The sequence below is a fragment of the Coptis chinensis genome, chromosome 6, assembly GCF_015680905.1.
Source record: "Coptis chinensis isolate HL-2020 chromosome 6, ASM1568090v1, whole genome shotgun sequence".
NCBI classification, from domain to species: Eukaryota; Viridiplantae; Streptophyta; class Magnoliopsida; order Ranunculales; family Ranunculaceae; genus Coptis; species Coptis chinensis.
The window spans coordinates 90,973,006-90,987,045 of NC_141461.1; the positions used below are offsets into that span (position 1 = coordinate 90,973,006).

A 14,040-nucleotide genomic window follows, 5' to 3' on the forward strand; every position below is an offset into this window, starting at 1 on the left:
TTTTCAAAAGCGATCGTTCTTGCACGAGCTGGTTACTGATTGTCTTCATAATGGTGGTTTTTCCCACGCCACCCATACCGTAGACACCAATTTTCTCAAACTCATCACCTACTATACATTCCCAAACCATCTTGAGGTTCTCGTCAGCAGTACTACCAATCAGTCCTGTAGTCGGCATCTCCATTCCCAAAAACGTTAAAGACTCTTCTGAGAATCGACTAGCCTTATCTAATAGATCAACCATCTCTTTAATGAACTCCGAAATTTGTTCACGCAACTTCAGTCGTGAACGACAATTAGGCAAACAACAATTTGGTAAAACTCCACTTAGGCATCTCCTTCCCACGTTGGCTTCCTTGTCCACATCATCCGCCTTATTTATAACATTGTTGACATCACTTAACCAATTTTGTGCTTCACTTGTGCGCGTCATTCCTTGTTGTACCTCTGCAATTTGCAATATTTCATTCACCCTGTTAACTCTGGCAATCAGTTCTCCTTTTTTGTTTCTCAATGTCTGAATTTGGTCACTCAGACTTATGACACCCAACTGATTAAGTGCACAAGTTAGTACGCTTCCAACAACTGATGCAGCAACTTCCATACCTGTCATTACAACACATTGGTTGTCAATTAAAGTGATGAGACATGATAGAGCTACTCCAGTAGGATATATGTAAAATACATAACAATAAGTAAATAAAGAATATGTATAATCTCACTTGTTTGGCCAGTTAGTTGTTTTCTGAACCTCTAATAACAAGAACCAAAGGAAAACGTTCAAGTACAAACTGGATATCTGCACATTTAAAATCATGTAAAGGTGGAGAATTAGCAGCTAAAAATACAAAACAGTTTTAAGAGATAGTCATCATTGGACTTAATCAGCAAAATTGGTTAGCTCAGATTTCAAATAAGTGATGGATCAAGAATTTAAGTTTGCAAAACATGGTTATGTTGTGAACATTTAACAATGAATGACGATTAGAAAACAAGAGTAATAATCAAGTGTATAATAACAGCAACTACTAAGGAAGAAGAAAATTTGTAATAAACTGACCGTATATATAATATAATTAAACGAGTGATGTTAAGGTGAGCACTAGTCAGAGATCGACCAAGCTAAACAGACCACCACAAAGAAATTATGGAAAACTCTTTCTGCTGTTTGTATATGACAATGGTGATAAGAAAGAGAGAATGTGGGAGCCACAAATATCATATTTTACAGTGTATTATTACTAGGTCATCATTTGAATGTTATGCTTGGTAGTTTGCTAAGATCGTAAGATCCTACCTGGACTGTTGTTGACTTGCTTGGTACGTAACTTCAGTAACTTCATTTTGAAGACATAAAAAATGCAAATATCATTACAAATGTCATCAGGGTGAATTCTTTATGAATGGTGTAAATATATACAATAATACATTCTTGTGGTTTTGTTCATATCATTCAGTTCAAAATTGTACATAGTCTGGTCCGGAATTAACATCGGTTTAATTGTAAACTAAGTAGTATAAAAATAAATGAATGAGAACATAACTTGCTAGTTAAAATCAAAATTTTGAAGCCTGAATAGGTAACTGACCAACATGATCAACATGATCAACATGGAAATTTTGAAGCCTGAATAGGTAAACTAAGATTGGAGAAGTTTCCTTGCTCTGGGGCGGTCAAGCGGTTACAAGATCAACATGGAAATTCATCTCACTAATGTAAATCCCCTTTCGACTCTGTTAGCAAGGATAACTCAAAATCACACTTTTGCTCCATTTCGAAAAATGGCAGGCTCCCTGGACTCTCCTCCTCCAAAAGATGCCTTACAGGTGTTTCTTTCCCCACTAATCTCTTTCTTAGGAGGACTTGCAAAGGGATTATTTTCAGTAACTCAAAGTTGGCAGACATCAGTGCAAACACAATGTCAACGAGATCGACGCTTCAGGTCCTGTCCAGGCGCAAAAGATAAATTGGAATTTTAAAAGACATAGACCAAACCAATTCAGTAACTGCAGAGAATTTACACTTATATGGCTACGCCCATATCATGCAATCAAAAGTATTTGACCCAGGACTACATCTTTCTTTACTTTCCTAGCTCAGCTAGCTTATCTAGTTACTACGAGTCTACGACTAGTACAAATGGCCTCAACTTAAGAATTTTATTCATCGGAATATTTGTTTAATTCTAAATGTGTACCACATACTAAATATACCTACTATATCTTTTATTTTTTTGGAGTTGGCTACAGTTGGCACAAACATTCCAGTTTCACAACAACATACAACCTACAGGGCACAGGCTATGCAACATCAAGGTTAAAACAATAACAAGATATTTTGCTTTTGTTATTTTTAGTTCAATTATTTGAGGGGAGAAAAGGAGATTCCACAGAATTGATGAATTTTCGTTCGTGCAGCCGCAGTACGGCCTATGGTTTCCTACTTTCCTTGCAGAACATTGTACCGAGCAGTGGTGACAATAACTATGATGACGGAAATGATGAAGTTGTTGATGAAGATGTAGGCTAAAATGATGATTAAAATCTTGTATAATACATAATTTTATCATCCTTGCATATGATTACTTTAAATAAACACCATACTCACCCACATATTTAAGATGCTTTATCATCCTCAAACCTAGAGTTCCTTCTTTGAATATGAACATGAAAATACCATGGGTACACACCTTAATTGTTTTGAGAAGAGTTCATTCTCTTTCAAGGCAATTGCCTTGGGAAGGTGATCTGTTGACAATTTTGCCGGGCATAATTGAAGAGAAGGGGGAGACACTTGACGATGTCACGAGGGTGTTCAAAGGGTAACATAGTTTAGGGCTTTTAGGAGTATAATGGGAGGTTAGTCTACAAAATTCGAAGATGGGACGGCATTTAGGTGGCTTATAGTAATTGACAATAGCAGTAGTTTTACCAATCAGTCTCGTTGTTGCCATCTCCCTTCCTGTCTCTTGAACAAGTTTTATGGTATAACTTATACCGTATAAGCACTTCTCCATTAATCAATAGACCTGACATACACCCCTCCATTATTCTCAAATCACAACGCATAGCACCCCTCACCCATCGTTTCAATTAAATCGTTTTCTACTGAATTTGTTTTTTAAAACACGAATGAATTTAAATCGTTTCAAAAGATTCACGCTCTCCTTGACTCCTCGTGGTATCTCTCCTCTTTACAATCATCGAACCAACTACCGCCACCCAACTACCGCCACCGAAGACTTATGTTTTTGTTGGTGTTCATGGCAACTGCTTGCCGCAGGAACATATATGTCGCAGAAATATATAGTCGTGAATATATAGTTCCCCACGGCAGCAAATCTTTGTAGCTTATTGGTTTCCACGACACATAACTACTGCAGAACAGTTCTCACTGTGGGAAGATACCATAGTGATTAAGCAGAAAAAGATGATTTCGTCTACAGTTCGTTCCCAGCACCTTCCTGCCAAAAGATTGCCAATGCTACGAAAAATTATTACCGTCACCAGGAAATATCATTCTCCCATCTAAATCTAAAAGATGTGCACTTGGGTTTCAATGTTCAATACTAAACTTCGAATTGGGTTTCAAGGTACTCTAGCGATTTTTTATTTAATTACACTTCAGTAAAGTGAATGTTGGGTATATTGATGATGAGAACATGGGATAAAAACTATGGACATCATGACAAATTGAAAAACAAAAGCAGAGATAAAAATAAAAATCAATTTCAGATGCAAGTAACTACAATATTTGGGAATAACAAAAAACTACAAAAAAAGAATGAAGAAGACCATAAAACATGAGGGTATTAGAGCATACCAATACTGACGTTCATCTTCATCAAGTTTAATCCTTCTGATGTTCACTTCCGCACGCTCAAGCCCTAAAAGTTAAAGACAGAGCTATTTGAAACATAAGTGGCAAAGAGAGAACGGGAATTAACTTTTGCGGGTTTTACAAGATAAATGAAAATCATAATCTGAAATTCTAAAGAACCAACCATTTGCTGTCTTAATTCTAAACAAATTCTTAATTTGTTTTTTTCTTCTTCTTAACATTACCAAAGTATCCTGCAGTCAAAAATTCTAGAAATCAGTTCAACTGGAAAAAAAAAAAAAAAAAAAAAATAAAATTAAAAAATTCAATCAATTGAACAACAATATCAGCATGACCTATTAATTCTTCCAGACCTTGATTTTATAATAGTAGGGAAAATTTCATTAGATCAGATTATGAACAAGTTTAAAAGGAAAATTGAAAAGAATAAAAGCCTTAACTAACCTACTATATCTTCTCTTTAAAGAGATGTTCAGGATATGGATAAGTCCACTCGAGTGAATCCCACCACTCTCGGCTTCCTTGGCTTCCTTTGATTTCTTTGAGAGAAGGTGGGGCTGATTGATGTTCTCGGTTGAACAGAGGGAGCCTTTTCAATTCAGGACAATAGTGTACTTGAACTGTTTGAAGAGAGTCACAAACCATCATGCCCTTCCAAATGCTCTTCAGTTTCGGTAGATTCCGAAAGAACAATGTCTTCAACCTTGGGAGTGCGACAGTATAATCAATTCCAGTACCAGTGTTTTCAACTGGTTCTTCTTCTTCTTCTACCACTAGCTCTTCCAATTGCTTACAATTCACAACTTCAATCTCTTCAAGGTTAAGAAGTTGTTGAAGCAACTTAGACGACAAGAAAACTTTGATATTATGACAACCCCAGATCTTCAAACTTTTCAAACAAGGAAAAGCTCCGTGTGTTGGGACCTTCTCATATATCTTGCTTAGAGTCTGACACGATGCGATACTCATGCTCTCAATCCGTTGTAGGAAGATGCCCTCTTCGTCTTCTGGTACTATGAATTCGATTGAATTGCATAAATAAATCACGAGTTCTCTTAGGTCCTGCTGCAAATCATGTAAGGGCAACTCTGATAACCTTGTGATTTGGTTAAATTCTCCAACTTCAAGAAATTGAATGCGTTTCGGAAATGAGAAGGCATTGCAAGGAATACCCTTTGAGTTGGACAAACATAGACTTCTATCGTGAAAATAGTCACGAAATTTGTTTTCCACCATAATAAAGTACTTTTTTAATCTTTCAAAGTTTCCAAATTTATCACCATGGGCAATGAAGTCCGACAACTGGTGAAATTTGATATCAAGATTTTCCAATTGTGCCAAGCTTGAGAGTTCCTCCACAAAATCTCTCCCTCTTTCTCGCGCATACACATAATCCGGTTTTATATCCCGCAATGTTAACTCTTGAAGTAAAGAAAACTTTTCTATCAATCCCGTGGGGATCATTTCTTTCAATTTATAATTGTAACTGAGATCAAGGCTTCTAAGGTTGACCAACATTTCCATGCCTCGAGGCAGTTCTTCTATGACCGAATCTGTGAGCTTCAACACTCTCAGTGACCGAAGCTTGGATAGAGAAGGCACTCTAACTAATCTCCTACAATAAATTAAGAGTAACCCACGAAGATTTACCAAATCAAAGACTGAATCTGGTAACGACTCAATGTTAGTCATAGATAAATCGAGAACCGTGAGACTTTTCATGTGCATAAAGAAACCACGTGCAGCGTTTTGGACATGATAACTTTTATAAAGGATGAATGTCGAGAGTTTAGGGCATTTGGGAATAATCGAAATATCTTGTATACGACTATGCATAAATGAAACCCTCTCAAGTTCTTCCGACCAATCATCTTCATGCGGTACTTCTATTGATGAAAGCCCAGTTTTGACCATGAATTTAGGTTTTGTTTTCATGATGTAAAGAGTCATATCCCTAATCAAATCATGCATTTTAACATAACGACCTTTTAAAGAAACTTCTTCTAGCATGCAACAACGCTTTAGTGTATTCAGTATAACATGGCCACGAAGCATTTCATCTTCTTTGCTTGATCCCTCGACTAACCCTTCCATAACCCAACACTCAACCAACTCACTAGTGTCGATTTCATAATCTTCAGGGAACAGTGCACAATATAAGAAACACTTCTGATGATTCTTCTCCCTCAATCGATCGTAACTGAACTTCAGACGCTAAATGACCTGTTCCTCCATGTCCATGTTCAAACTTATAGACTTCTTCAGATCTGATAATGCAACTCGCCACTCACCAACATCTTTGCTTCTCATAGCTCGACCAATTGTGACGATTGCAAGGGGCAAACCACAACACTCCGCAACAACTTCTTTTGCAATCTCTTTCACTTCGGGAACAAACTCCTCATCGACATTTACCAAGAATAGTTCCCATGCTTCGTCCTTAGAAAGCGGTTCAACTTTGACATCTTTCTGGCACAACATCCCTTTGCACACATCACTTGACCTGGTAGTCAATATTATCTTGCACCCATTGTCTTTTGTGGGTTCGGGAACTCCTAGCTCATGTAGATTAAATGGCTTCCATATGTCGTCTAGGATAAGCACAAACTTTCCCTTTCTATGCAATGCTCTGAGCAATGATGACGATCTACTATCTTCATCTTGTTCGTCAGAAAGATCCAAACCGAGTACTTTCGCAATCTGCTTTTGAAGTGTTTGAGCATCAACAGCTTTGGATACATTGACCCACAAAACATTTTCAAAACGAATATGTTCTTGCACGAGCTGGTTACTGATTGTCTTCATAATGGTGGTTTTTCCCACGCCACCCATGCCGTAGACACCAATTTTCTCAAACTTATCACCTACTATACATTCCCAAACCATCTTGAGGTTCTCATCAGCAGTACTACCAATCAGCCCTGTAGTCAGCATCTCCATTCCCAAAAACGTTAAAGACTCTTCTGAGAATCGACTAGCCTTATCTAATAGATCAACCATCTCTTTAATAAACTCCGAAATTTGTTCACGCAACTTCAGTCGTAAACGACAACTAGGCGAACAACAATTCGGTAAAACTCCACTTAGGCATCTCCTTCCCACGTTGGCTTCCTTGTCCACATCATCCGCCTTATTTATAACATTGTTGGCATCACTTAACCAATTTTGTGCTTCACTTGTGCGCGTCTTTCCTTGTTGTACCTCTGCAATTTGCAATATTTTATTCACCTTGTTAACTCTGGCAATCAGTTCTCCTTTTTTGTCTCTCAATATCTGAATTTGGTCACTCAGACTTATGACACCGAACTGATTAAGCGCACAAGTCAGTACGCTTCCAACAACTGATGCAGCAACTTCCATACCTGTCATTACAACACATTGGTTGTCAATTAAAGTGATGAGACATGATAGAGCTACTCCGGTAGGATATATGTAAAATACATAACATTAAGTAAATAGAGAATATGTATAATCTCACTTGTTTGGGCAGTTGGCTGTTCTCTGAACCTCTAATAACAAGAACCAAAGGAAAACGTTCAAGCACAAATTGGATATCTACACATTTAAAATCATGTAAAGGTGGAGAATTAGCAGCTAAAAATACAAATCAGTTTTTAACTTTTAAGAGATAGTCATCATTGGACTTAATCAGTAGAATTAGTTAGCTCAAATTTCAAATAAGTGATGGATCAAGAGTTCAAGTTTGCAAAACATGGTTATGTTGTGAACATTTAACAATGAATGACGATTAAAAAAGAGAGTAATAAAGGTGGAGAATTAGTAGATAAACATACAAATGGAACGTAGGATAATATTTTTGAGAGATTAAAAATAGAGTAATAATCAAGTGTATAATAACAACAGCATACAAAGGAAGAAAAAAATTGTAATGAACTGACCTTGTAATATAATAATTGATCGAGTGATGTTAAGTTGAGTACTAGTCCAAGATCGACCAAGCTAAGCAGACCACCACAAAGAAGTTATGGAAAACTCTCTCTGCTGTTTGTAATGAAATGAAAAAAACCAACTACTCTGTTTGAAAAAAACCACAAATATCTTATCTTACTGCGCGTGGTGGCGGGACTGGTAAGAAAGTAAGATGTATGTAACTGTTGTTGACTTCGTACGTAACTTCATTTGAATTTTTGATCATCCGATTTTCTGTTTTTGCTGACATAAAAAATGCAAATTTCATTACAAATGTGAATTCTTTTATGAATGGTGTAAATATATACAATAATACATTCTTGTGGTTTTGTTCATATCATTCAGTTCAAAATTGTACAAAGTCTGGTCCTGAATTAACATCGGTTTAATTGTAAACTGTGTAGCAGCATTGTAGAGGTCAGTCGTGGATTCACTAGATAATCCTTCGCCTGATCAAGCATTAAAAAACAGAATATTACGGATTGAATGGCCACTAAGTGACGTTTTGGTTCATTAATCAATAAGGGGAACACCAGAAAGAAAAAGAAAATTCACTTAATCAGCTCTTAACAACGAGGCAAGAAAAAAAGGCAAGGCATATAAAGAAATGTGCAGAGTAAGTTATATATACAGGTGATCTCGGCAGAGGCGAATCTACAAAAAAAAAATATTAGTATGACTGTATGAACACGCATCTGCTAGTAGCGAAAAAAAAAAAAATGACTGAGGTTTCGTTTCTCACAAGTCAGTGAAGTCAAAATCCCTCCGGCCCACTAGCCCATAGGCCCATAAGTCACGGTCCCAGTTTCTCACCATCACAAAAAAAGTCAAAAACTGAAAAGTCATAACAAAAAAACAAAATAGCACTTTTTGTTGTAGTGTTCACAAAAGAAAAATTTGTCCTCTATTATTGTCTTCGCACTAGGCAGTTCTAATTCCGCGCCCAATTCATTTATCATTTTATTTCCTATTCGACTATTCATTATCTAAGATAAATTGTTTTGCATTATGTCTATATATTTTTTTTTTTTTTTTTTTTTTCTAATTTTCAAATACTAATGTGTTCTCTACTTGACTACTTGACTTATGGCCTTGTTAATTTGTAGTATTATACTAGTATTTGTCCGTGTCATACGACACAGATACAAAAGTCAAAAAGTCAAAAAACAAAAAAACAAAAAACAAACAAACAAATAAACAAACAAACTGAGAGTTCTAAACAAAAAAACAAAATAGCACTTTTTGTTGTACTGTTCACAGAAGAAAATTTTGTTCTCTATTATTGTCTTCGCAACAGGCAGTTCCAATTCTGCACCCAATCCATTTATCATTTTATTTCCTATTTAACTATTCATTATCTAAGATAAATTGTTTTGCATTATGTCTATATTTTTTATTTTGTTTTTGTTTTCCAATTTTCAAATACTAATGTGTTCTCTACTTGACTACTTGACTTATTGCCTTGTTAACTTGTAGTATTATACTAGTATTTGTCTCGACGTCGTGCCAGACGCAAGAATCTGTAGCGCCTTTAGGATCCTTCCCATTATAGCACAAATATGCGGCCTTTATCCATCCATCCATTCCCCCCTATACTCATGTTTTCAGAGCCCAACAACCCATAAAAGTTCAACCCAAAAACAGTCCAGGCTTTTTTTGTATAGGGTGGGTAAGGTTAGAAAAATTTGTAAACTCACCCCAAAAAAACTTGTTAACTCACCCAAAAAAAACTTGTTAACTCACCCCAGAAAAACATTTGAGTAGCTATAGTTTGGGGGTGGCACGACCACGTATCACCTTGTGAGGTGAAATTTGTCAACCCAGTCCACCCTTCTTTGTTATATTAACTTGTAGTATTAGATTGTCATTTAATTTTTGGTCTTATTTAATTAGTTGAATATTATTGTAGTTATTATTGTGATTTTTTTTTTTTTTTTTTAGTATAGAGCAAACTATTGATTACGAAATTATTATGATTTATCTTAGGTAAGAATGTCTAAACATCAAGCTCGTAAGAAAATTAAAACAATGTTTTCCTTTTTTAAACCCAAAGATGTCACCCTGGGAAATGATATAACTTCTACATCTAGTTTTGATATTTCAAGACTTGATAGAGATGGCCAACCTCCTTCACAAGTTCAAGTTGTTGAAATTGAGCAAGTTGAACCTTCTCCTCAAGCCCAAAGAGTTAGTGTTGAAGAAGTTGACTCCACATCTTTATTTGAATGTGATCCGGGTAAACGTACTCCAATATATAATTACCCGGTTAATCAACAAGATGATGTTCAACAAGCTTTTCTTGGAAAGGGGCATTGGTTACTTGAACTCAGTGTGAAAGAGTATTCATCCACCATATTCGGAAAGCAAACTCGCCAGTTCAACTCCTCTTGGTTCACACTCTTTCCTTGGCTAGAGTACTCACTCCATACAGATAGAGCTTATTATTTTCCATGTTTTATATTTGAAACAAATCCGCCGAAGCATCCTGCATTCACCGTTGAAGGTTTTAAATGTTAAAAGAAGATTAATAATGGAAAGAAGTGTTCTTTTTTGCAACATGAAGGAGGTCCATGCTCACCTCATAGGTCAGTGATGATAACTTGTAAAAATTTCATGAATTTTTTGATAGGGTTATATACTAAAAGCATTACTTTTGTATTAACTCTAATTCTTTATATTTTGAATGAGAATCATATGGGCAAATATTATGCATATTATATATGTTATTAGTTATATGCATGTGTCTAATACTTTATGTTGTAGATGATATGGTGTGAACACACATAAGATCATATCATCAGTACCTCATAAAGTATAAGTAATCGTTCACAACCTAGATGGATTTGGACAAACCATTGGTACGGTTGTAGTATAATTTAGTATTAGTCTATCTTGACTATAGGATTACACTAGTACACTTTGTGTGTATTGAACAGAACCAAGTGAGTTTGTTTCTCTTTATACTTACTATATAAGAGAACAAACGTCTCTGTTATTATGGATGTTTGTCCTCCTAATCCAGATATAATAACGAACACTTACATGCATTGTACATTGCTTTAAATCATCAATGAGTAAGATTCATTTGTGAATCAACAAACTCGATGGATTGGGTAATGACATTGTATGTAATGTGTGTTGTTAATTATAGAAGGAATTCGTGTCCCGCAAGAAGTCGGGTTGATGATGAGCTCAAAAAGATTGTCATGTAAACCCTGCAGGTGGATTTATTTCGACATGACAATGAGGTTAAGTGGTACTACGCAAGGACATAAGAAGTTGATTAATGTAGTTGTCAGTAACTTGACTTAATCAACGGACATTCGATATCTTAAACATGGGGAGATCAACGAGCATATAATATGGAGCCCATAAACGCTGACACGTAATTTGGGATTAGGGCGGTAGTACAACAATGGCCTTTAGTGGAATAAGTCATTTGTTGACGGACTTGGGTCGTATGTTCTGGGCGAACATGGGAAGCCTAAGCCAGTCAGGAGGCCCAACCCTAATTTCTCCTCATAGTCCCTGTCGTAGCCTATAAATAGAATACTTTCTCTCTGGCCGAAATTCACTATTCACTGGATTAGAAAAATAGGCAAGGAAAGATAGATCCAAAATTAGATCTAACTTTGTGAGAAAGAAGGGGATTGGTAGACCGTTACCCACACAACGTCCAATCTGTTCTAAAGGAATACAACAGAAGATCAAGGGGTTGATTTCAAATTTGATAAAGTTTTGATTCTCAAAGATTACATCTAAGCCGATTCTCAAAAGGTATGTTTTCTATCCAAAATCGTGAGAACCCCATTAATTCCGCTGCGCGTGGGTTCTCGCGGTTTGTAGAAATATTCGTTCTAAAATAACGGTTCCTACATCCTTCTCGACATATAGATAATGTGTTAAATACATTATCTAAAGAAGAGGTTGTTAAGAACCGTTTGCTAGTCAAAGCTATTCTTCAGTGTATTCAATTTTTTGCACTGCAAGGGATTTCTTTTAGAGGCCATAACGAGTCCAAAAAGTAAAAAAATTGTGGAAATTTCAAGAGAGTGTTGGGATTTGCAGCGATGTTGAATGACAAGGTTGTAGAATTATTAAAATATGCTCCGAGAAATGCCACATATACTTCACATTCAATTCAAAAGACATTTTTGCATATCTATGCCGATAAAGTGAGAGAGAGAATTCATGAGGAAATTGGTGATGCAAAATTTTGTGTCCTTGTTGATGAAGCACAAGATAATTCAAACAATGAGCAAATGGCGATTGTCCTAAGATTTGTTAATAGAGGTAGTTTTGTTAGAGAGCATTTTCTTGGTATTGTTGGTGTTAAAGACACTTGCGTTTTAACTTTGAAAGAAACTATATACAATATCTTTGCTCGCCATAATTTGCATATTATAAATATGAAAGGTCAAGGTTATGATGGTGCTAGCAATATGCATGGTCAATAGAATGGATTACAGGCATTGTTTCTGAATGAGTGTCCATATGCATATTATGTGCATTGTTTTGCACATTGTCTACAACTTGCTCTAGTTGTGGCGTCTAAAGATGTTTATGATGTTTGGTTGTTTTTTTTCCAAGTTGGCTTCCATTATTAATCTTCATGTTGCGCCTAAGTGTAAATAGGAGTTGGAAGATACTCGGAAAAATAAAATTGATAAGCTGGTAGCTAGTGGTGAACTTGTTACTGGAAAAGGAGCTAATCAAGTTTCTACTTTGCAACGAGCAGGAGATACTAGATGGAGTTCTCATTTTGCTTCGGTTTGTAGCCTGAAAGAGATGTTTGATTTAATTTGTATAGTTATTGAAAGTGTCATGAAGAACGGGTCAAACAACTCTATGCGTGGGAAAGTTAAAGGTGTTATTCGATCTTGCAATGAAAAGTTTTGAGTGTCTTTCTTTTTCATTTATTGCATAAAACTATGGCAATTACAAATGTCTTGTGTAAATCCCTACAAGAAGAGTCCCAAGACATTTTAAATGCTATTAGCTTAGTCTCCAGTACGAAAACATTTCTTCAATAATTAAAAGGATCTTCTTGGGACACTTTCCTTAGCGATGTGATTTTGTTTTGCAAAAAGCATGACATTGATATGCCTAATATCTAATGTGGGTGCTCGACACATGACGAGTACATGTCGTTCTTGCCAGTAGAGAGATTACATTATAGTTGAGCATCACTACCGCGTCGAGTTATTTAATGCTGTAATAGATTACCAGTTGGTGGAATTAAATAACAGATTTCCAGAAGAAACAATAGAGCTTCTTTATCTTAGTTCTGCTTTGGATCCGAAAGATGCTTTTAAGTCCTTCTATATTGATGACATTTGCAAACTCGTAGAAAAGTTTTATTGTGGAGATTTCATGAAACAAGAGATACATCATTTGAGAAGTCAACTACAACATTACAAACTTGATGTGCTCAAGCATCATCTTTTTTAGGAATTGTCTACCATCTCCGAATTATGTCAAAGACTAGTTGAAACAAGAAAGATAAAGATCTATTATTTGATTGATAGAAAGATTCGTCTTGTCTTGACACTTCCTGTCTCTACGACAACTACAGAACGAGCATTCTCAGCTATGAAATTACTCAAAACACGACTTCGTAACAAGATGGGGGATGAATTTCTTGCAGATTGCATGGCTATTTACATTTAACGGGAATTTGCTAAAGAAGTTGATTTGGATGCAATAATAGATGTATTTAATAAGAATCCACGTAGGTCAAAACTTCACTAGTGTGATGCTAATGTGCTATGTTATTCTTGCACATTTCTTTGTTATGTTTGTCTAGGTCTATAGTGAAAACACTATTTTGTCTATTTTGGGTAAGGTAATAAAAGCGATAACTCTTTTGTTTATCAATGCTAGCTAATTATGAACTCAAATAGATATTCATATAATTTTCCGTAGACATTGATTATTAGTTCCTAAAATATCTTTAAAGGTTAACTCCATGCCCCCGATCTAAAATCCTAGATCCGCCCCTGCTTTGCTAGGGAGTGTTGTAGTACATTTGATTAGATTAATTAATCTTTTTCCAAGAGGTGTTGTCTGGATATGAATATATGGTTGTATCCTCTACATTCTCATTCATTAATTTATTCTTCCCATGGTCTATCATATGGAATCTCAATGTTATGATTTAACTGTTCTTGTTTGGAAGGTACAAACTAAAGAGCATACCAAACATAATTTAGATATCATCGGCAAGTGTCTTAGGATAATATCTTTCCTATTAAGGATGGTTTGCTTCC

General features: G+C 35.8%; 2 protein-coding genes and 1 long non-coding RNA gene across 3 annotated transcripts in view; 1 reads left to right on the plus strand and 2 right to left on the minus strand.

The window, feature by feature from the left end:
* The window catches only part of LOC147495341 (uncharacterized), a 25,318-nt gene extending 24,054 nt beyond the window's left edge, over positions 1-1,264 (minus strand). The window contains exons 1-3 of the mRNA XM_086563974.1: positions 1,061-1,264; positions 723-799; positions 473-606 (exon numbers count right to left, since the gene is read on the minus strand). The gene's annotated coding sequence lies outside the window, so the exon portion shown is untranslated. The remainder of the gene's footprint in view (positions 1-472; positions 607-722; positions 800-1,060) is intronic.
* Positions 1-8,384, minus strand: part of LOC147495345 (uncharacterized) — a 10,370-nt gene extending 1,986 nt beyond the window's left edge. The window contains 6 exon segments of the mRNA XM_086568365.1: positions 79-606; positions 752-838; positions 3,622-3,674; positions 4,290-7,203; positions 7,320-7,396; positions 7,741-8,384. Coding sequence (XP_086424491.1) covers positions 79-606; positions 752-838; positions 3,622-3,674; positions 4,290-7,201 — 3,580 coding nt within the window. The 5' untranslated portion in view covers positions 7,202-7,203; positions 7,320-7,396; positions 7,741-8,384.
* LOC147495346 (uncharacterized) lies at positions 1,957-2,622 on the plus strand. The gene is made up of 2 exons (XR_015197454.1): positions 1,957-2,316; positions 2,419-2,622. It is a non-coding gene; the product is annotated as an uncharacterized LOC147495346 (long non-coding RNA).
* Positions 8,385-14,040: the final 5,656 nt, after the last annotated feature.